Source organism: Oncorhynchus keta, chromosome 23 (genome assembly GCF_023373465.1).
Source record: "Oncorhynchus keta strain PuntledgeMale-10-30-2019 chromosome 23, Oket_V2, whole genome shotgun sequence".
Lineage (NCBI taxonomy): Eukaryota > Metazoa > Chordata > Actinopteri > Salmoniformes > Salmonidae > Oncorhynchus > Oncorhynchus keta.
The window spans coordinates 25,751,715-25,776,026 of NC_068443.1; the positions used below are offsets into that span (position 1 = coordinate 25,751,715).

At 42.9% G+C, this 24,312-nt stretch overlaps 1 protein-coding gene across 8 annotated transcripts in view; it reads left to right on the forward strand.

Annotated features, from left to right (window-relative positions):
* Positions 1-24,312, forward strand: part of LOC118402064 (catenin delta-2-like) — a 146,230-nt gene that overhangs the window by 93,532 nt on the left and 28,386 nt on the right. For 6 of the 8 annotated variants that reach the window (XM_052476918.1, XM_052476917.1, XM_035799928.2 and 3 more), the window contains one exon: positions 2,346-2,402. The exons of the other annotated variants lie outside the window; for them this stretch is intronic. In XM_052476918.1, coding sequence (XP_052332878.1) covers positions 2,346-2,402 — 57 coding nt within the window. The remainder of the gene's footprint in view (positions 1-2,345; positions 2,403-24,312) is intronic. 8 annotated transcript variants of the gene reach the window in all.

A 24,312-nucleotide genomic window follows, 5' to 3' on the forward strand; every position in this document is an offset into this window, starting at 1 on the left:
ATAGATATTGGGAGCGCGTCCGCTCCTGCTGACTCCATCGAAGTGGTGCGGGATTCTGTGATAATGTTGCATTAGGAGGTAGGTGAAAGAGTCAGGCGCAGGAGAGCAGAGATGTCTGACAAGCGTACTTTTTAATTGGCAAGTCCACCAACACAGGTATGGCACAATCAAAAAAGTAAAATGCCCAACAGAGAACCCGTACAAACGCACAGAGGAACAAACAAATCTCAGAAAAATAACACACTCTCATTAAATCCGTAAAAACAAGAAATAGGGCATAACCTCATCGAGCTACATCACAATAAAATAATAATTCCGCACAAAACTAGGCAGGCAACAGTGTAAATATATACACACAGAAATGAAGGCAAATGAAACCAGGTGTGAAAAGAACCAAAGACAAAACAAACAAAAAAGGAAAAAGGGATCGGTGATGACTAGTAGTCGGCGTCGCCGCCCGAACAGGGAGAGGAACTACCTTCGGTGGAAGTTGTGACAATATCCACAGTAAAACGAGTCATATATCAACATAACCTGAAAGGCCGCACAGCAAGGAAGAAGCCACTGCTCCAAAAGCGCCATAAAAAATGTCCTCTGATCTGATGAATCAAAAATAGAACTGTTTGCCATAATGACCATCGTTATGTTTGGAGGGAAAAGGAAGAGGCTTACAAGCCGAAGAACACCATCCCAACCGTGAAGCACGGGGGGTGGCAGCATCATGTTGTGGGGGTGCTTTGCTGCAGGACGGACTGGTGCACTTCACAAATAGATGGCATCATGAGGATGGAGAATTACGTGGATATATTGAAGCAACATCTCAAGACATCAGTCAGGAAGTTAAAGCTTGGTCACAAATGGGTCTTCCAAATGGACAATGACCCCAAGCATACTTCCAAAGTTGTGGAAAAATGGCTTAAGGACAACAACGTCAAGGTATTGGAGTGGCCATCACAAAGCCCTGACCTCAATCCTATAGAAAATTTGTCGGCAGAACTGAAAAAGCGTGTGCAAGCAAGGAGGCCTACAAACCTGACTCAGTTACACCAGCTCTGTCAGGAGGAATGGGTCAAAATTCACCCAACTTATTGTGGGAAGCTTGTGGAAAGCTACCCAAAACGTTTGACCCAAGTTAAACAAATTAAAGGCGATGCTACCAAATACTAATTGAGTGTAAACTTCTGACCCACTGGGAATGTGATGAAAGAAATGAAATCTGAAATAAGTAATTCTCTAGTATTATTCTGACATTTCACATTCATAAAATGAAGTGGTGATCCTTACTGACCTTAGACAGGGAATTTTTACTAGGATTAAATGTCAGGAATTATGAAAAACTGAGTTTAAATGTATTTGGCTACGGTGTATGTAAACCTCCGACTTCAACTGTACGTTTGCAATACTCTACAAGTTCATTACTTTTGATTTATCCCATTCTGTTTTCTTCATTCACCATCCCCTGTACTATGTCTTTGTTTCTCTATCTTTCTTTCCTTTTCCACATTGCACTGTATCTGCTGTAGCTCTGGCATTACTTTTGGCGTTTGTACACTCTTTCAGTGGATTGACTTGTGATGCATTGATTTGCTGGCTGCAACCAACTTCACAACATGCACAGTCAATCAATTACAGTAATCCCCAAATTAGAAATGACTCCCTATTTTTTTGGTTACTTCATATTCATTATTGTTAAAGGGCGGGTTTCACCAAAGCAGGTCTTCAATTGATCTTAATTTCAATTAATTGTGGAAACACTAGGCCTGTATTGTGAGTAGCAAATCAGTTGAATTCTAGAAAGAGATTAATTAAATGTTTTAATGAATCATGTTCAAAGTCAATGACCAAAACAATACTCTATAAAATAAATACTCAACCACAATTAAGGTTGTTATATTTGGCTATGTAGCTGTAAGTTAAAACTTTCCTAATGTCCAATGGTTGTTTGCGTGATATAATTTATGTCACTATTTAGCAGAGTCCTAAATTATAGGAAAGCATAGTCCTAAATACATCTATTCATATTTAAGAAAAACAATGACAAGATCACTGGAATGTGTCTCTCCACAAACCATGATAATGGTTCTGATGACTGAACAATCCATAATTGACCTAGCTGATAGCAAATTGATCTCCATATTTCTTGGTTTTGTAAGACCCCCTCTTTAAAAGATCCCCATCCACCACAATCAAATCATCTAGTGCATGTTCTGAATCCAGTGTAAGTGTGTAATAGGAAAATTGTTGAGATAGAAAGACATTCAAATGAGTATTATTTTATTCTTGTCAAGCTCCTTTGTGCGCGACACCCACCTACATTTTTTTCCTTTCTGCCTGTCTCCTGATAGGTACGACCCTGAATTCCTTGTCTGGAATCAAAATCAAGCCGAGCAAAGAATGACAAAGTAATCCAGCATTTATTACATATTTCTATCTCTCATTCACTGAATCTGTCCTTCATGTCTACTATACAAATACCAGGAACATTTCCTTACCAATGAAAGAGCATGAATGACAATAGTTCAGTTCTTTTTTCCATTGCATTGTCCTCTGATTCCCATTTACTTACAGTAGCTACTTCACTGAAAGCTTCATGTGACTTCCTCAGGAAAAGTAAAGTAAAGGTAGTGCCATTGGTGCTGTCCACAATTTTATATACAGTGTCTTCTCACAGATTAGGTTATGTATCTATTTGCCTCCAAGTTTCTCAAGTTTACTCTTCAGGTTGTCTAGTAATTAAAGGTAAAATGTGATGTTGTGAAGTTACTCTTTAGTTAAGCTTTTATGGCTTTCTAAAAGTGACAGCAGTTGGAAGCTTTTGGGGTAGGTTACGGGTACTTGCTGATTGTGTGAGGAGAGCAACAGTAGGAATCCATTATCCAAAAATCATACATTTTCTCCTTCATTTTACATCATTCATCATCATTTGTCTCTCATCATTTTCTAAATGTGCTTCGTCATCCCAAGATTTACTGTGACATGTGCAGTAATTAAGGGGCAGAATCCATTGACTTTAAATGTCACTTTTGCAGTATCTGATCATACTACCTTTATGCTATTTTTCTTAAGTAATACTCAAACCGATATCTATGATGTAGTTGACAATTTACGCATGAATCATGTTGCCGATTCATAAGCTGTTACATTTTAGTACATATAACAGTGGTTCCTCAATTAAACGTTTTGAGTTTTTGGCACAGTGCATTGAGGTAGATTGTGATATAGTGCAGTACATTGTGTCACAGCAAGGGAGAGTTTAGAACGCTGGTTATGCCTTTGGGTTCAGTCTAAAGCGTTAGTACCGAGGCGTTAATGTGTCTCTCACATCACTGAATGAATGACTGTGAATTGATGAACAGGTGATAGAAACAGATAATTGTGTACCTGATGTCACGGTTTAATTTGAATGAACTGAATGAGGAAGAAGAAGCTGATTGAATTTAAAACAATAGTGTAAGAATTGCTCTTCCTCTATCCCGTGTGGACTTTCGGAATAAGACACCTCTTTTTTTTTGTTTCTATTCTGTCAGAAGAAGCTGTAACTGGACTGTAGTTCATTACTTACTATAACTGTTGTTACACGGTAAGGTTTTTATCCTAAGAGAAACAAAAATGTTCTGTTATATTCCATTATAATCTTTAAATATATGTGTTGACTGAATATACGCGAGTGATGTCTGCTAAATTAACAAGTTGATGGTGCAGCCACATAGCCTCGGCTACTAAGCCCAGATAAATAAAACGTAAAACATGCTATTCTGTTGTTTTGAAATAGGTTGTCTTAGTATGATGTTTTTTATGACCTTCCTAAACGAAAGCCTCATATGAAGCAGACAATGCAGAGTCGTTCTTTGCTGATGTGAAGAAGAAACTGAATGAAAGAGAGTACGGCGAGGAAAACCCAAGTCGTCTATATGGGCCTCTTTTACGCACATTTTACACATTTTCAAGACCTGACCTATTTCAAATCAAATGTTATTTGTCACATACACATGGCTCGCAGATGTTAATGCGAGTGTAGCGACCTGCTTGTGCTTCTAGTTCCGACAATGCAGTAAAAACCAACGAGTAATCTAACCTAACAATTTCACAACAGCTACCTTATACACACAAGTGTAAAGGGATGAAGAATATGTACATAAAGATATATGAATGAGTGATGGTACAGAACGGCATAGGCAAGATGCAGTGAATGGTATCGAGTACAGTATATACATATGAGATGATTAATGTAGGGTATGTAAACATCATATTAAGTGGCATTGTTTAAAGTGGCTAGTGATACATTTTTTACATGTATGGCAGCAGCCACTCAATGTTAGTGGTGGCTGTTTAACAGTCTCATGGCCTTGAGATAGAAGCTGTTTTTCAGTCTCTCAGTCCCTGCTTTGATGCACCTGTACTGACCTCGCCTTCTGGATGATAGCGGGGTGAACAGGCAGTGGCTCGGGTGGTTGTTGTCCTTGATGATCTTTATGGCCTTCCTGTGACATCGGGTGGTGTAGGTGTCCTGGAGGGCCAGTAGTTTGCCCCCGGTGATGCGTTGTGCAGACCTCACTACCCTCTGGAGAGCCTTAAGGTTGTGGGCGGAGCAGCTGCCATACCAGGCGGTGATACAGCCCGACAGGATGCTCTCGATTGTGCATTTGTAGAAGTTTGTGAGTGCTTTTGGTGACAAGCCGAATTCCTGAGGCGCTGCTGCGCCTTCTTCACCACGCTGTCTGTGTGGGTGGACCGAGGAACTTAAAACTTTCTACCCTCTCCACTACTGTCCCGTCGATGTGGATAGGGGGGTGCTCCCTCTGCTGTTTCCACGGTCCACGATCTTCTCCTTTGTTTTGTTGACGTTGAGTGTGAGGTTATTTTCCTGACACCACACTCCGAAAGCCCTCACCTCCTCCCTGTAGGCCGTCTCGTCGTTGTTGGTAATCAAGCCTAACACTGTAGTGCAAACTTGATGATTGAGTTGGAGGCGTGCATGGTCATGCAGTCGTGGGTGAACAGGGAGTACAGGAGAGGGCTCAGAACGCACCCTTGTAGGGCCCCAGTGTTGAGGATCAGCGGGGTGGAGATGTTGTTACTTACCCTCACCACCTGGGGGCGGCCCGTCAGGAAGCCCAGTACCCAGTTGCACAGGGCGAGGTCAAGACCCAGGGTCTCGAGCTTGATGACGAGTTTGGAGGGTACTATGGTGTTAAATGCTGAGCTGTAGTCGATGAACAGCAGTCTCACATAGGTATTCATCTTGTCCAGATGGGTTAGGGCCGTGTGCAGTGTGGTTGCTTTGCGTCGTCTGTGGACCTATTGGGGTGGTAAGCAAATTGGAGTGGGTCTAGGGTGTCAGGTAGGGTGGAGGTGATATGGTCCTTGACTAGTCTCTCAAAGCACTTCATGATGACGGAAGTGAGTGCTACAGGGCGGAAGTCGTTTAGCTCAGTTACCTTCGCTTTCTTGGGAACAGGAACAATGGTGGCCCTCTTGAAGCATGTGGGAACAGCAGACTGGGATAGGGATTGATTGAATATGTCCGTAAACACAACAACCAGCTGGTCTGCGCATGCTCTGAGGACGCGGCTGGGGATGCTGCCTGGGCCTGCAGCCTTGCGAGGGTTAACACTTTTAAATGTTTTACTCACGTCGGCTGCAGTGAAGGAGAGTCCGCAGGTTTTGGTAGTGGGCCGTATCAGTGGCACTGTATTGTCCTCAAAGCGAGTAAAGAAGTTGTTTAGTCTTTCTGGGAGCAAGACATCCTGGTCCGCGACGGGGCTGGTTTTCTTTTTGTAATCCTCGATTGACTGTAGACCCTGCCACATACCTCTTGTGTCTGAGCCGATGAATTGAGAGACTACTTTGTCTCTATACTGACGCTTAGCTTGTTTGATTGCCTTGCGGAGGGAATAGCTACACTGTTTGTATTCAGTCATGTTTCCAGTCACCTTGCCCTGGTTAAAAGCAGTGGTTCGTGCTTTCAGTTTCACGCGAATGCTGCCATCAATCCACAATTTCTAGTTTGGGAATGTTTTAATAGTTGTGTTGGGTACGACATCGCCAATGCACTTGCTAATGAACTCGCTCACCGAATCAGCGTATTTGTCAATGTTGTTGTTTGACGCAATGCGGAACATATCCAAATCCACATGATCGATGCAATCTTGAAGCGTGGGATCAGATTGGTCGGACCAGCGTTGAAATGACCTGAGAGCGGGAGCTTCCTGTTTTAGTTTTGGACTATAGGCTGGAAGCAACAAAATGGATTCGTGGTAAGCTTTTCCGAAAGGAGGGCGGGGGAGGGCCTTATATGCATCGTGAACAGAAGGACTAGAGTTCCTGTATGTTGTTATGATCACACCACATCTCGTTAATCATAAGGCATACCCCCATAGCCCCTCTTCTTACCAGAAAGATGTTTTTGTTTCTGTCGGCGCGATGCGTGAAGAAACCAGCTGGCTGTACCGACTCCGATAGCGAGGCTCGAGTGAGCCATGTTTCCGTGAAGCGAAGAACGTTACAGTCTCTGATGTCTCTCTGGAATGCTACCCTTGCTCGGATTTCATCAACCTTGTTATCAAGAGACTGGACATTGGCGAGTAGTATGCTCGGGAGCGGTGCGCGATGTGCCCATCTCCGGCGCCTTACCAGAAGACCGCTTCATCTGCCCCTTTTTCGGTGTCATTGTATTGGATCGCCGGCTGGGATCTGATCCATTGTCCTGGGTAGTGGACAAAACACAGGATCCGCTTCTGGAAAGTCGTATTCCTGGTCGTTATGATGGTGAGTTGACGTTACTCTTATATTCAGTAGTTCCTCCCGACTGTATGTAATAAAACCTAAGATTACCTGGGGTACCAATGTAAGAAATAACACGGGAAAAAAATACTGTATAGTTTCCTAGGAACGCGAAGCGAGGCAGTCATCTCTGTCGGCGCAGGAAGTCATTTAATTGATTAGTTGTATGTGTTATATTTACCAGTGGAATGTCACCGGATAGATAACAACAATAGAAGCATCTGGTGGCATTGGTAGAGAGTCAGGCTGAGAATGGCGGTGAGCTTTTCACCACTCCAGCCGACACTTGGCATTGAGCATGGGGATCTTAGGCTTGTGATCTTGCGGCTGCTCGGCCATGGAAACCCATTTCATGAAGCTCCCAAATAACAGTTATTGTGCTGACATTGCTTCCAGAGGCAGTTTGGAACTCAGTGGTGAGGGTTGCAACCGAGGACAGATGATTGTTTACACGCTATGTACTTCGGCGGTCCCATTCTGTGAGCTTGTGTGGCCTACCACTTCGCGGCTAAGACGTTGTTGCTCCTAGACGTATCCACTTCACAATAACAGCGCTTACAGTTGACTGAGGCAGTTGGAGAAGGGCAGAGATTTGACGAACTGACTTGTTGGAAAGGTGGCATCCTATCATAGTGCCATGTCCCTGAGCTCTTCAGTAAGGCCATTCCACTGCCAATGTTTGTCTATGGAGATTGCATGGCTATGTGCTCTATTTGATACACCTTTTACAAGTGTGGCTGAAATAACCGAATCCACTCATTTGAAAGGTATCCACATACTTTTGTATAAATGGTTTATATTGAAGTAGCAATTGAAAGAGAACACTTAGGAGATTATTGGGAAATTATCAGACCAAAGGTGAGAGGACACAACAGCTCACCTGACACAAGACTAAAGTTTTACATTTCTAACTCAATATCTCAGACCTGATTTGCCCCAATGAAAAATGCACCAACACCTTGCAAATATGTCAATTTATTAGAATCCACATAATAATTCACACAAGATGAGCTATCGTGAGAGGAGGGAGACTGCGTGTCTGTGATTCGACTTTGCATAGCAAATAGCTAATCAACCTTATAATAGGTAATGATTTATATATATATCCAATAGAAAGAAACATCTATTGATGTATTTGTTGCATTGTTGTATCGTCAGTTTCTCGAGCCAAAACATTTTGATGGCCTTCACAAGTTCATCTTTGTCTGTAGGCGTAGCAGAATTACAGATTGTTTTCAGTTGATTAAAAAAAAAGGTAGATATACTCCAGGCCTATCCAGCTGTAATTATGTCTCTATCTTTTAGAACCACACACTTACCAGGTGAAAAGTAGGCAGCTTGCTTGCCTCCAAGGCGAGTGTGGCCTCTTTGAAGCGATAGAGAAAATCAGCAAGATCCCCAAGTATTCTTCCACAATAGCTGGCCTTCTCTTACCTGCAGTTTTGCTCTGGGAACTGTGTCACTCCGTTTTGAATAGCATCCTCTCCGCGAGCACCCACTCTTTGTTTATGTAATATACTGTAAGGCACAAGTATCCTGTTATTCGAAAATCGTCAGTCCACATGTCAAGTGTTATTGCATCATTACCCAAGCTCTCTCTCAACTCCGGACCACCCGCCAGGACTCTATAGTGCGAGAGGAGAGAGACTCTCGGACTGAAACATTCACACCTCCAATAATTTACAAAAGGATAATCTAACAGCTCTGCTAGGTCTGAACATCCACCAATTTGTTCCACAGTTTAGGCTACCGATAGATGCTGCGGTCAGTCATCTGAGTGAGGACAGGAGCGAGAGCAGTTTTTAACCGTCTGAATGAATGATTATGGAATGGTACCGAATAGATAGAGACAATAGAAATAAGCATCAGCATTTCCCCCACTCAGACAAAAACAAATGTGCAAAAGTAGCCCAATTAGCAGGAGGGATGAGGACATCTTCTTGTCGCACACAGTGCTGAAGTTTATAATGGCTGTCAGTCAAAACCCATACAGCACTGTGAACTGGAGAACGGGCTACAATTACAATAATTGAAAATAAAGGCCAGGATATAATATCAGCAAGGGAATGGAGAATGGAACGAGTCACATTTTGAATTGAAATGACCAGATTTAATTGAAACTACCAAATGTCCTTAACCATCCGAATATTTCAATGAAATATATAATTAATTTTAATCATGGAGCGTATTCACAATTGCATGGCATGGTGCTCTTTGCTTGGCTTCAAAACCCTGATTTAATAAATGTGCTCAACGATGCCCGCTGGTGGTTCGAATGAGCATTAACGGCAAGCACCGTAACGCATTTTACCACAACCAATACGCCGCAAGTTTTAATTGTATGATATATATCGAAATACCAACAACCAAGCCACTGAACTTTTTCATCCATACCTAAAGTATCTCAGATGAATAGTGTATGGAATGGAAGCCCAGAACTGACATTTCTTGACCTTTACCACAGCCTGACCCGACCAGAGACCAGGCTCATAAGTGCTGTCATGCATTTTCACACTTTGGCTTTTCACAGACACAGAAAGCACTATTCTCAATGTGGTGTCACACAAGGGTCACCCCTTTAACTCAGTGTTATCTGATTGTTCTTCTGATAATATATGTGTGGATGTATGCTGCTGTCAGCAACATTTGTAAAAATGTATTTTACCTTTATTTAACTAGGCAAGTCAGTTAAGAACAAATTCTTATTTACAATGATGGCATACACCGGCTGGTTGTAATACAACCTGGAATCAAACCAGGGTCTGTCGCGATACCTCTAGCACTGAGACACAGTGCCTTAGACCGCTGTGCCACTCGGGAGCCCCCAAATGCTCTATGTATTTCCTGTCTGTCATTATAGTATAACTCACTGACATCCATGGCCCACACAGGCCATTATATAGACAATATAGGATTCCCATTCATCAAATGGTAATCATGCCGATTACCACATGATACGTTTTATACAGTATTTTAGTGGTGAGATTTTAAAGCCCCAAGGTTGTAGTCTTTTCCCCAAGACTACAGTGATGCCCGGCATTCGAAGTATGTTAAAGAGATAATCCAATCCAAACCACAGTCCTATGATTAACAGTGTTAAATAACACTAATATGTGAAAACAATCATTTCTGTGAACATGTTTAATTTTATTGTTATAACAAGGTTGGTAGAAACATGTGAAAATAGTTTTGGGAAATCTGTTGCAGCTCAAGACTACTTAAAAAACCTGCAATGCTTTCTCTCTCTCTGGGCTGACTGGCTAGCTAGCTAGGTAGCTAGCTAGAAAACATAGCCACAGACAATAATACCAAAGTCAATATCAGCATGTTAAGTAGCTAGCTAGCTGTAAAATTGCCTAAACAAACTGCACTATCAATTTAGGTGTCTTACTAGTTCAACTTGCTGTTTGTATCTGCCACTGAGCAAGAAATGGCATCTCTGCCCAGAGTGAGAGCAAAGTAATGTTGCTTTCCCAGAGAGGTACTTTTGAGGAGATAGGGCAACTCCATTAGAATCGTATTAAGCACATTGTGTATGTTGCCCATAAATTGTCAATGGGCCACGTGGTGCATTTTGCATGATTCTGGGACAAGTAGAGCTCTCCTTCAATGAGTGAATGGGAGTCAAATGGGTGCTATCAAATGTCAGCCTTTAACCATCCAAATATTTCATACAATATTTGGCCCATATCGGGACTGCTAGTTTGTTTTTCTTCCTATAGGCCTACAATGAAATATATAATTACATTTTAGTCATGATGCGTATTCACAATTGCATGGCATGGTGTTGTTTGCTCGGCTTCAAAAGCCCTGCTTAATAAATGGAGTAGATGTGCTCAACGATGCCCACTGGTGGTTTGAATGAGCATTAACGGCAAGCACGGTAACGCACCTCACCTTACCACGGCATACCACACGCAAAGCATTGCAAATAATTTCCAAGATGTGAGATTATTAACTTGTTCTCTGTAATATCGTCTAGCTGTGGAATCGTGACATGACGTACTTTCGAGGAAAATAGGCAGGGTTCTTGACTCATACCCTCACTTTGAGAAGGGATTGCGTGACGATTAGCTAAGAAACCACTTGACTCAGCATGACAACGTGAATGTGATGGGTCGACAGTCAGTTGGGTGGGGCGTTTCTCCATTCGTTGCCAATAGGATTCCTATCTCCCCTTTATGTATCATATCTGTTTCCCACAGACACAGGGCGCATTGCGACATGGTACTTGAAGGAGTGACGGAGTTGAATAATTTGGTACACTGTTTAGATTGAGCACATCTAAGCGAAATCTATACTTTGTCATGAGGATATAAATGGATGAATGTGTTCTAGACAAGTATGGCCATACCATCTATTGGCTGACTTGGCGATCTGGAGTTAGCCAAATCAGTAACATAACAAAATGTGGGAAAAGTGAAGGGGTCTGAATACTTTCCGAATGCACTGATACATTCATGGGCGCAACCCACCCGTTTTAGCATTAGAATGTGATACAAAACAGGGCAACGGTGTGCTTTAGGACAATGCGAAGGCCTCCGAGCGGTCAGGGAGGCTGTTTGGAGGGTTTATCGACTGGATAAACCCTATACACTACTAGTCAAAAGTTTGGAGACACCTACTCACTCAAGGGTTTTTCTTTACTTTACTATTTTCTACATTGTATAATAATAATGAAGACATCACAACTATGAAATAGCACATATGGAATCAGGTAGTGACAAAAAAAGTATTAAACAAATGAAGATATATTTTATATTTGAGATTCTTCAAAGTAGCCACCCTTTGCCTTGATGACAGCTTTGCACACTCTTGGCATTCTCTCAACCTGCTTCACCCGTAATGCTTTTCCAACAGTTTTGAAGGAGTTCCCACATATGCTGAGCACTTGTTGGCTGCTTTTCCTTCACTCTGTGGTCCAACTCATTCCTAACCATCTCAATTGGGCTGAGGTTGGGTGATTGTGGAGGCCAAGTCATTTGATGCAGCACTCCATCACTCTCCTTCTTCGTCAAATAATCCTTACACAGCCTGGAGGTGTGTTGGGTCATTGTCCTGTTGAAAAACAAATGATAGGCCCACTAAGCGCAAACCAGATGGGATGGCGTATCCCTGCGAATGCTGTGGTAGCCATACTGGTTAAGTGTGCCTTGAATTCTAAATAAATCAAAGACAGTGTCACCAGCAAAACACCATTACACCTCCTCCTCCATGCTTCATGGTGGGAACCACACATGTGGAGATCATCCGCTCACCTACTCTGCATCTCACAAAGAGACGGCGGTTGGAACCAAAAATGTAAAATTTGCACCCATTAAACCACAGATATCCACCGGTCTATTGTCCATTGATAATGTTTCTTGGCCCAAGCAAATCTCTTCTTCTTATTGGTGTCCTTTAGTAGTGGTTTCTTTGCAGAAATTTGACCATGAAGACCTGATTCACGCAGTCTCCTTTGAACAGTTGATGTTGAGATGTGTCTGTTACTTGAACTCTGTGAAGCATTTATTTGGGCTGCAATTTCCGAGGCTGGTAACTAATGACCTTATCCTCTGCAGCAGAGGTAACTCTGGGTCTTCCTTTCCTGTGACGGTCCTCATGAGAGCCAGTTTCATCATAGCGCTGATGGTTTTTGTGACTGCACTTGTAGAAACTTTCAAAGTTCTTGAATGTTCCGTATTGACTGACCTTCATGTCTTAAAGTAATGATGGACTGTCGTTTCCCTTTGCTTATTTGAGCTGTTCTTGTCATAATATGGTATTTTACCAAATAGGGCAATCTTCTGTATACCACCCCTACCTTGTCACAACACAATGGATTGGCTCAAACACTTTAAGAAGGATAGAAATTCCACAAATTAACTTTTAACAAGGCACACCTTTTAAATGAAATGCATTCCAGGTGACTACCTCATGAAGCTGATTAAGAGAATGTCAATAGTATGCAAAGCTGTCATCAAGGCAAAGGCTCGCTACTTTGAAATTATTTTTGTTTAAAGAAAATATATCTTCATTTGTTTAACACTTTTTTTGGTTACTGCATGATTCCATATGTGTTATTTCATAGTTTTGATGTCTTCAATATTATTCTACAATGTAGAAAATAGTAAAAATCAAGAAAAACCCTTGAATGAGTAGGTGTGTCCAAACTTTTGACATGTAACGGTATAATAATAATATTATGTCCCCCCCACTTCTGAAACCAAAGTTACGCCCCTGTATACATTTGACATCTGTCATACAAGTCCAGGATTTAACCCTTTGCACTCTGCATTTGCAGTGCTTTTAAAAGCTTAGTCTTTGTAGCTTATTGAGAGTGGCTAATATTGGATAGTATTTAGACAGGAGGTGTCACGCCTTGGTCTTAGTATTTTGTGTTTTCTTTATTTATTTGGTCAGGCCAGGGTGTGACATGGGTTTATTTTGTGGTGTGTTTTTGTATTGGGGTTTAGTAGGTATTGGGATTGTGGCTGAGTAGGGTTGTCTAGGAAAGTCTATGGTTGCCTGAGGCGGTTCTTAATCAGAGGCAGGTGATTATCGTTGTCTCTGATTGGGAACCATATTTAGTTCAGCCATATTCTTTGAGTGTTTCGTGGGTGATTGTTCCTGTCTCTGTAGTCACCAGATAGGCTGTATAGGTTTTCACTTTCCGTTTGTTGTTTTTGTATTGTTCGTGGTTTTTTCGTCATTAAAGATGTATCGAACTAACCACGCTGCATTTTGGTGTGACTCTCCGTCAACGGAAGAAACCCGTAACAGGAGGACTGTGGATGGAGGCTGAATTAAAGAATTTAAGGAAGCAGAGAAACAAGTTGCTCATTAAAGTGTTTGTTTAAACACCGTCCGCACTTGACTGGCTAAACTGAACTAGAACATTGAGTGAGGGCAATTACATGGTCTATTGCACTTCAACTGTACAACATTGATGCCACTAACTGCTCTTCAGACTAGTTTTGTCATTCTGCACAACCAGTTTTCATCTGATATTGTGGCCAAGTTAACACATGTTTAATTACAGATACTAACAGATTTCTATAATGGCACTAAATTAGTATTGAAATTGAAAGGCCATCTTTTTCAAATTGGAAAGGTCTGTCAGATTGTATAGCTCCCTTTATTGTGAAGTTGAACCAAAATGTTTTCGGTAATGTTTGTTGGATGATTTTATATCATTGTGTCTCATTGACAATAGCACTATATTGTTTTTACTTCGGAAACGGATGTTAATTTCTGCTGAAGAATGAAGTCATGCACATTGAATGACTGTGTGTGTCTTCCTATCTGAAAGGCCCCTGTCTGTCTGTCTGTCTGTCTGTCTATTTGATTGGTTGCCTGAGTCATCAACAATGCTTCTTTCCCCTCTGTATCATTCCTTTGTGGTGTGAGGCAGCAGTGTTTGCTTACAGTTTTGACCTGTGTGTTGTGTTCAGTTCACTCTATTGTACAAGCCTTGAGACATTGTAAATATAATTTTTGGCCCAAGGCACTAGTCTACAACATACTCAGTTAAAATGTGTACCCCCAATGGTCTTTAATTAGAATGCAGAGCCACGCATTTAGAATACATCATTTATAACTCTATTATAGGCGGGAATTGTTTGATTGCCTCGAGCATGGCACTCTGTATTCTGGTGTAAAAGTTCCCAGCTATGGGGCCGTCAGATATGTTCACCTGGCTGCTCTTGAACAAAGCCCTGAATGACGATCCGTCTGCAACCCCGAGAGTTAGTTTCAATCCAGTGAGTCGCCAAATGCTACATTACTTTCTACTGAGGGGATTTAACCTCAGCTCAGCTCCCCTGCCAACCTTGATCCTTGTGTGGTATGATTTTTCGAGATAACATGGAGACCATGCGAAAATGACTAGAAGACCACCCTCCTATCTTCCAAAATGAGCGGCATTCAAAGTTAAAAGCTGACATTTTAGCCCTGAGGAAAGGCTGTTGAAAGGCCAGCTTATGGAGTTGAGGGCTAAAGGCAAACTTCACTGCTCTAGCATGCATGCTATAGACATTTCAGTTTGTTATCCAAGTGCCGTGGGAGAGGGAGGGACAGAGAGAGAAAGAAAGATACAGAAAGAGCTCATTGTCTTGGGCAGTTTGCTTGTGAATCAGCAGATTCTTTGATCAGGCCGTCGTTGCATCCTGAGAGAAATCATCACTGTGAACTAGTCCATTTGGAACCCAGATACTTAACTCATTATGTGAAGTGTTATGCAAACTGCTCTTTACTGCTTTAAAGCTCTGAGAGCGCCGAGATGGGAATACATACAGAATAGCTTTAGAGAATGTTAAGAATCTACAGTACCAACCTTGACAAATAGATAAATATATGGAATTAGAGTAAAACATTATTTGCTAGCCACTGCCCGTACTTGGCATATGATGTTTTCAAGTCATTTGACTGAGCTGAGCTGAACGATGCTTCTCCCTTTTATAGCGGTCAGGGCTGTGGTGTGGGATTGAAGAGGGAGGACGAGATGAGATGTGAGAACAGTGGCATTATCATGGGCGGTCACACGGCCGTTTGGATGGATAATTGTCTTTGGGTAATTCTCTAATGAAGAAGTGAAATGGCCAACACAGCACTGGAGCCCTGAGGAATGTATGAGCCTGCCCATCCTCTGAGGCGATATGGCTCTGGAGGAAGTGATGAGGGCAAATCGTACTTCCGTCCATGCCCTCTTGAAAGAAAGATGTGTTTGAGGAAGAACAGTCATTGTAGCTGAAAAACACGACTTCTGCTGAGGGCAATAAATGAGTACAAAGAATATACGGTGCATCTATTCAGGCCAGCACTAGTCTACGGTACAAGCTAAACAGCATTAGTATGTTTTAATATGCTGCTCTGCATTGGCATGCACAATTCTTATGGTAAAGTAATGCATGTCTGGCTGTGGTCTAAGTAGAGAGAGACAATCGTCAAATGTCGGTGTGCGTGCGTGTGTGTGTGTGTGTGTGTGTGTGTGTGTGTGTGTGTGTGTGTGTGTGTGTGTGTGTGTGTGTGTGTGTGTGTGTGTGTGTGTGTGTGTGTGTGTGTGTGTGTGTGTGTGTGTGCGCGCGCACACAAGTACGTGCATGCTTGCATATACAGTTAAAGTCGGAAGTTTACATACTGTACACTAAAGTTGCTGTCATTAAAACTAGTTTTTCAACCACACCACAAATTTCTTATTAACAAACTATAGTTTTGGCAAGTCGGTTAGGACATCTACTTTGTGCATGACACAAGTCATTTTTCCAACAATTGTTTACAGACAAATTATTTCACTTATAATTCACTGTATCATAATTCCAGTGGGTTAATCTCCTAGAGATAACGTACTTTGGTGCGAAAAGGGCAAATCAATTCCAGAACAACAGCAAAGGACCGTGTGAAGATGCTGGAAGAAACGGGCACATAAGTATCTATATCCATAGTAAAACGAGTCCTAGACTGGTGCACTTCACAAAATAGATGGCATCATGAGGATGGAAAATTATGTGAATATATTGATGCAACATCTGAAGACATCAGTCAGGAAGTTAAAGCTTGGTCACAAATGGGTCTGCCAAACAATGACAATGACCCCAAGCATACTTCCAAAGTTGTGGAAAAATGACTTAAGGACAACAAAGTCAAGGTATTGGCATGGCTATCACAAAGCCCTGACCTCAATCCTATAGAACATTTGTGGGCAGAACTGAAAAGCGTGTGCGAACAAGGAGGCCTACAAACCTGACTCAGTTACACCAGCTCTGTCAGGAGGAATGGGCCAAAATTCACCCAACTTATTGTGGGAAGCTTGTGAAAGGCTACCCGAAATGTTTGACCCAAGTTAAACAATTTAAAGGCAATGCTACAAAATACCAATTGAGTGTTTATTTTATTTATTTCACCTTTATTTAACCAGGTAGGCAAGTTGAGAACACGTTCTCATTTACAATTGCGACCTGGCCAAGATAAAGCAAAGCAGTTCGACAGATACAACGACACAGAATTACATATGGAGTAAAACAAACATACAGTCAATAATACAGTATAAACAAGTCTATATACAATGTGAGCAAATGAGGTGAGAAGGGAGGTAAAGGCAAAAAAGGCCATGGTGGCAAAGTAAATACAATATAGCAAGTAAAACACTGGAATGGTAGTTTTGCAATGGAAGAATGTGCAAAGTAGAAATAAAAATAATGGGGTGCAAAGGAGTAAAATAAATAAATAAATTAAATACTGTTGGGAAAGAGGTAGTTGTTTGGGCTAAATTATAGTTGGGCTATGTACAGGTGCAGTAATCTGTGAGCTGCTCTGACAGTTGGTGCTTAAAGCTAGTGAGGGAGATAAGTGTTTCCAGTTTCAGAGATTTTTGTAGTTCGTTCCAGTCATTGGCAGCAGAGAACTGGAAGGAGAGGCGGCCAAAGAAAGAATTGGTTTTGGGGGTGACTAGAGAGATATACCTGCTGGAGCGTGTGCTACAGGTGGGAGATGCTATGGTGACCAGCGAGCTGAGATAAGGGGGGACTTTACCTAGCAGGGTCTTGTAGATGACATGGAGACAGTGGGTTTGGCGACGAGTATGAAGCGAGGGCCAGCCAACGAGAGCTTACAGGTCGCAATGGTGGGTAGTATATGGGGCTTTGGTGACAAAACGGATTGCACTGTGATAGACTGCATCCAATTTGTTGAGTAGGGTATTGGAGGCTATTTTGTAAATGACATCGCCAAAGTCGAGGATTGGTAGGATGGTCAGTTTTACAAGGGTATGTTTGGCAGCATGGGTGAAGGATGCTTTGTTGCGAAATAGGAAGCCAATTCTAGATTTAACTTTGGATTGGAGATGTTTGATATGGGTCTGGAAGGAGAGTTTACAGTCTAACAAGACACCTAAGTATTTGTAGTTGTCCACGTATTCTAAGTCAGAGCCGTCCAGAATAGTGATGTTGGACAGGCGGGTAGGTGCAGGTAGCGATCGGTTGAAGAGCATGCATTTAGTTTTACTTGTATTTAAGAGCAATTGGAGGCCACGGAAGGAGAGTTGTATGGCATTGAAGCTTGCCTGGAGGGTTGTTAACACAGTGTCCAAAGAAGGGCCGGAAGTATACAGAATGGTGTCGTCTGCGTAGAGGTGGATCAGAGACTCACCAGCAGCAAGAGCGACCTCATTGATGTATACAGAGAAGAGAGTCGGTCCAAGAATTTAACCCTGTGGCACCCCCATAGAGACTGCCAGAGGTCCGGACAGCAGACCCTCCGATTTGACACACTGAACTCTATCAGAGAAGTAGTTGGTGAACCAGGCGAGGCAATCATTTGAGAAACCAAGGCTGTCGAGTCTGCCGATGAGGATGTGGTGATTGACAGAGTCGAAAGCCTTGGCCAGATCAATGAATACGGCTGCACAGTAATGTTTCTTATCGATGGCGGTTAAGATATCGTTTAGGACCTTGAGCGTGGCTGAGGTGCACCCATGACCAGCTCTGAAACCAGATTGCATAGCAGAGAAGGTATGGTGAGATTCGAAATGGTCGGTAATCTGTTTGTTGGCTTTCGAAGACCTTAGAAAGGCATGGTAGGATAGATATAGGTCTGTAGCAGTTTGGGTCAAGAGTGTCCCCCCCTTTGAAGAGGGGGATGACCGCAGCTGCTTTCCAATCTTTGGGAATCTCAGCCAACACGAAAGAGAGGTTGAACAGGCTAGTAATAGGGGTGGCAACAATTTCAGCAGATAATTTTAGAAAGAAAGGGTCCAGATTGTCTAGCCCGGCTGATTTGTAGGGGTCCAGATTTTGCAGCTCTTTCAGAACATCAGCTGAATGGATTTGGGAGAAGGAGAAATGGGGAAGGCTTGGGCGAGTTGCTGTTGGGGGTGCAGTGCTGTTGACCGGGGTAGGAGTAGCCAGGTGGAAAGCATGGCCAGCCATAGAAAAATGCTTATTGAAATTCTCAATTATGGTGGATTTATCAGTGGTGACAGTGTTTCCTATCTTCAGTGCAGTGGGCAGCTGGGAGGAGGTGTTCTTATTCTCCATGGACTTTACAGTGTCAGAGTGTATTTTACTAGGATTAAATGTCAAGAATTGTGAATAACTGAGTTTAAATGTATTTGGCTAGGGTGTATGTAAACTAACAACTTTAACTGTATATATAAACTCAGCAAAAAAATAAACATCCTCTCACTGTCAAAATCAAAAGTAACAGTCAGTATCTGGTGTGGCCACCAGCTGCATTAAGTACTGCAGTGCATCTCCTCCTTATGGACTGTACCAGATTTGCCAATTCTTGCTGTGAGATGTTACCCCACTCTTCCACCAAGGCACCTGCAAGTTCCTGGACATATCTGAGGGGATGGCCCTAGCCCTCACCCTCCGATCCAACAGGTCCCAGACGTGCTCAATGGGATTGAGATCTGTGCTCTTCGCTGGCCATGGCAGAACACTGACATTCCTGTCTTGCAGGAAATCACGCACAGAACGAGCAGTATGGATGGTGGCATTGTCATGCTGGAGGGTCATGTCAGGATGAGCCTGCAGGAAGGGTACCACATGAGGGAGGAGGATGTCTTCCCTGTAACGCACAGCGTTGAGATTTCCTGCAATGCCAACAAGCTCAGTCCAATGATGCTGTGACACACCTTCCTAGGCGGCAGCGTAGCCTAGTGGTTAGAGCGTTAGACTAGTAACCAGAAGTTTGCAAGTTCAAACCCCTGAGCTGACAAGGTACAAATCTGTCGTTCTACCCCTGAACAGGCAGTTAACCTACTGTTCCTAGGCTGTCATTGAAAATAAGAATTTGTTCTTAACTGACTTGCCTAGTTAAATAAATAAAGATATATTTTTTTTAAATGACGGACCCTCCACCTCCAAATCGATCCCACTCCAGAGTACAGGCCTCGGTGTAACGCTCATTCCTTCAACGATAAACGCAAATCCAACTATCACACTTGGTGACACAAAACCGTGACTCATCAGTGAAAAGCACTTTTTGCCAGTCCTGTCTGGTCCAGCGATGGTGGGTTTGTGCCCATAGGCAATGTTGTTGCCGGTGATGTCTGGTGAGGAACTGCCTTACAAGCCCTCAGTCCAGCCTCTCTCTGCCTATTGCGGACAGTCTGAGCACTGATGGAAGGATTGTGTGTTCCTGGTGTAACTCGGGCAGTTGTTGTTGCCATCTTGTACTTGTCCCGCAGGTGTGATGTTTGAATGTACTGATCTTGTGCCGGTGTTGTTACACGTGGTCTGCCGCTGCGAGGATGATCAGCTGTCCATCCTGTCTCCCTGTAGCGCTGTCTTAGGCATCTCACAGTACGGACATTGCAATTTATTGCCCTGGCCACATCTGCAGTCCTCATGAACTCCTTGCAGCATGCCTAAGGTATGTTCACACAGATGAGCAGGGACCCTGAGTAGCTCTCTTTTGGATTTTTTCTGAGTCAGTAGAAAGGCTTCTTTAGTGTCCTACGTTTTCATAACTGTGACCTTAATTGCCTACCTTCTGTAAGCTGTTTGTGTCTTAACGACCGTTCCACAGGTGAATGTTCATTAATTGTTCATTGGATCATTGAACAAGCATAGAAAACAGTGTTTAAAACCTTTACAATGAAGATATGTGAAGTTACTTAGATTTTGAAGATTTATCTTTGAAAGACAGTGTTCTGAAAAGGGGACGTTTCTTTTTTTGCTGAGTTTATATTTATGTGTGTGTGTGTGTGTGTGTTTGTGTGAATGCGCATGAGTGTCCGTGCGTGTGTGTGTGTCAGTGCTTGGGGATGTCGGCCTGAGAACTCCCCTGCTGAAGCTAATCCGGCCTAATCGGCCACATCTCAGACACTACAACAATGAACACAGCCGCTAGAGTCCTATTCAGGGACCTACCCTCTCTCTGGTGCTGTAAATAAGAGCCATAACCTCCATTTTAATGGTCCGACCTGGACACTCTTGTAGTGTTCCTTTTGTGGTCACTTCATTACAGACACATAGTGCCTCTCGATCTGCCCAGCCTCGGTGTCTGTCTGGCTGTGCTGCCTGCTTGGCTGGCTGGCTGTGGGACCTGAGAGCTCCCACTGTGGGACCCTTTCATATAGCTTCCCAATTTACCCCAATACATGTGGACTAAACAGCTAAACTAACACAGACATACTTTATACATATGTACATATGTCTGAAATGGTTTCCTGTTCCCTTTATAGTGCATCCCTTGACCAGGGACCAGGGCTCTGGTGAAAATAAGTGCACTATATAGGAAATAGGGTGCAATTTCGAAATGCACACCAAATATACAGAAACAAACATATAAACGCAACATGAAACAATTTTAACGATTTTACTGAGTTACAGTTCATATAAGGAAATCAGTCAATTGAAATAAATGAATTAGAGCCTAATCTATGGATTTCAAATGAGTGGGCAGGGGCCCAGCCAAGGGTTGGCCTGGCTCCCCAGTGGGTGGGCCTATGCCCTCCACTGGGCATTTTTACTTGGATTAAATGTTAGGAATTGTGAAAACTGAGTTTAAATGTATTTGGCCAAGGAGAATGTAAATTTCCGACTTCAACTGTACTGCCAAATTCTCAAAAACTACGTTGGATGCGGCTTATTGTAGAGAAATAAACATTAAATTCTCTGGCAGCAGCTCTGGTGGACATTCCTGCAGTCAGCATGCCAATTACATGCTCCCTAAAAACTTGAGACATGTGTGACATTGTGTTTTGTGACAAAACTGCACATTTTTGGAGTGGCCTTTTATTGTCCCCCGCACACGCACCTGTGTAATGGTCCTGCTGTTTAGTCAGATTCTTGATATGCCACACCTGTCAGGTGGATGGATTATCTTGGCAAAGGAGTTCAACAGGGATGTAAACCAATTTGTGCACAACATTTGAAAGAAATAAGCTTTTTGTGTGCATGGAACATTTTTGGGATCTTTTATTTCAGCTCATGAGACCAACATGTTGTGTTTATATTTTTGTTCAGTATACATTAACTGATAAGCTAACACAAACATACAGTACAACACTGAAATGTTTGTGCGAGAAAATATCTTAAAACCCTATGTACTGTAATGCATTCCGACTTCATTTGACCGAAGGCGATGTTTCAGCAAGCGACCTACTTCCGAATTGGATATGATTAAGCATACAGTAGTTTGCACAAACTGTTTGAGCATTCTTGATTGAGCATTTTGATTGAGCATTTTGATTGAGCATTTTGATTTCCCAATTACCCAAAGGTAACTTATGCAAGGTTACATCATCTTTAGATCATTTTTTATGAAGTTGTATTTGATCTACAAATACTTAGATGCACAGCTGTGATCATAATTATAGTAGATGAATATGACTGTGGATTAATGTTTTTTGCTAATGCAACCATGCCTCACAGGGGCAGACCATAGAGCATGTGAACAAGCTTCATAATCATCAGCGATGAGAGGGGAAAAAACAACATTTTGAAAAATATTTTCTCCCATTGGTCCATTTGCTGAAACAAAAGGATTTCAATCCCTCCATGCTCCTCTGTGTTCGTTCCCTTTGATGCCTTATATTCAACAAGGAAATCATTTCTGACGACTGCACACCAGTCAGCTCCAATAACTCAACAATACGTGCTCAGTGCAGCCTAGCTACTGCCTGAACTGAGCATGCCCAGTGCCCACTAGTGTGGGGTTCTGCTGCTTGGTAGAAGGGTGGAGAAAGACTTGGCAGCTGCCCGTGTAGTCTGGAAATGGAATGATGTCCCACTGTGTTTGGTTGGTACACTCCCCACCTACTGTGTGAAACTCCATTTTCTATGTAACAGTTCTGAAGGGGCTCAGGAGAGACGTCCATAGCTGGGCTCCCTGTTGTTTTATTTCGCTGGGTTTTGTTTTATGTGATTGAGGTCAGAGAGAATCCCAGCTAGAGCCCCATCGTTCTGTTGACCTTTTTGAAAGTTAACGTTTCTCTTTCTCTGTAAATGGCCATGGCCTCCTCCATTTCTCCCTGGCTCATGTTAGTGATGGTTGGTATTGTTGGGAGATGGGTTGTGGGGAGATTAAATGGTCCTGAGGCACTTTTAGCCTTCGTAGTGTATACATCACTGACTGTGGCCCCATGGATCAGAATTAGCTCTCTGTTCCTAGTTTTCCTCTCCCTCTCTCGCTGGCTCTCTCTCTCGCTCTCATAACACATCTCTCCTTTTCTCTCACATTTCTCTCTCTCTCACACGTGATCTCAGCCGTTAATATAATTGATTCTCGGTCTTTGAGAGCTGACAAACTGAAAGGCTTGATTGCGGACAGCTGTGATGGTTGGAGGTTAAACAGTTGCTGGTAGGTGTTTAACACTGTACAGGGAGAGCACAGCCTTTACACCAGTGTGTGTCTCTTGCTCTCTCTCTTTGTTGCCGATAAGAATTGCGTGGGGTGGGGGTGATAGTGGTGGGGGTGGTGAAGATAATGGTGGGGATGACAGGGGTCTCTGACAGCCACCTAGCTAGCCTCAGGCTACCACACTGGAGAACCACAGCTTGCATCACCAGAGGATAATACTGTATGAACACACTCATTCTCCAAGAGTAGGGACTCTTGTACTAGTACTAGTCTGTAACATTCTTTGCCAAATTATTTCATTCATAACTTGTGGGTGTAGAAAACAACCTTGTTTTGGATTTTAATATATCTTATTATTAAAATTGTTTTTTTAACGCTAGGCCATGTGCTATTGGAACAGATGGAGAGAACTTATGTTTGTTTGGCAAATCTGTCACACATGTTTGTTACCTTTAAAAAAAATGTTTTAATTCTCCCCAACTTCGATCTTGTCTCATCGCTGAAACTCCCCAACGGGCTCGGGAAAGGCGAAGGTGGAGTCATGCGTCCTCCGAGAAATGACCTGCCTAACCGTGCTCTTAACCCCCGCGAGCCGGTTGCACCAATGTGTCACAGGAAACACTGTTCAACTGGCACCTGGGGTCAGCCTGCATGCACACGGCCCGCCAAAAGGAGTCGCTAGAGCGCGATGAGCCATGTAAAGCCCCCTGCCAAACCCTCCGCTAACCCGGACGATGCTGGGCCAATTGTGCGCGGCCTATGGGGCTCCTGGCCACGGCTGGTTGTGGACAATGCAAATGTCACGTGTCACTTAGTTTTTCTGCTCTGTAAGTGTATCTCAATGCAATGTAGCCGAAGTGCCAGTTGTAAATGAGAACTTGTTCTCAACTGGCCTACCTGGTTAAATAAAGATGAAATAAAAATACATTTAAAAAAGGTCAACATTCACAAGGCCGCAGGGCCAGACGGATTACCAGGACGTGTACTGCGAGCATGCGCTGACCAACTGGCAAGTGTCTTCACTGACATTTTCAACCTCTCCCTGTATGAGTCTGTAAAACCAACATGTTTAAAGCAGACCACCATAGTCCCTGTGCCCAGGAACACTAAGGTAAGCTGCCTAAACGACAACCGACCCATAGCAGTCACGTCTGTAGCCATGAAATGCTTTGAAAGGCTGGTCATGGCTCACATCAACACCATCATCCCACAAACCCTAGACCCACTGCAATTTACATACCA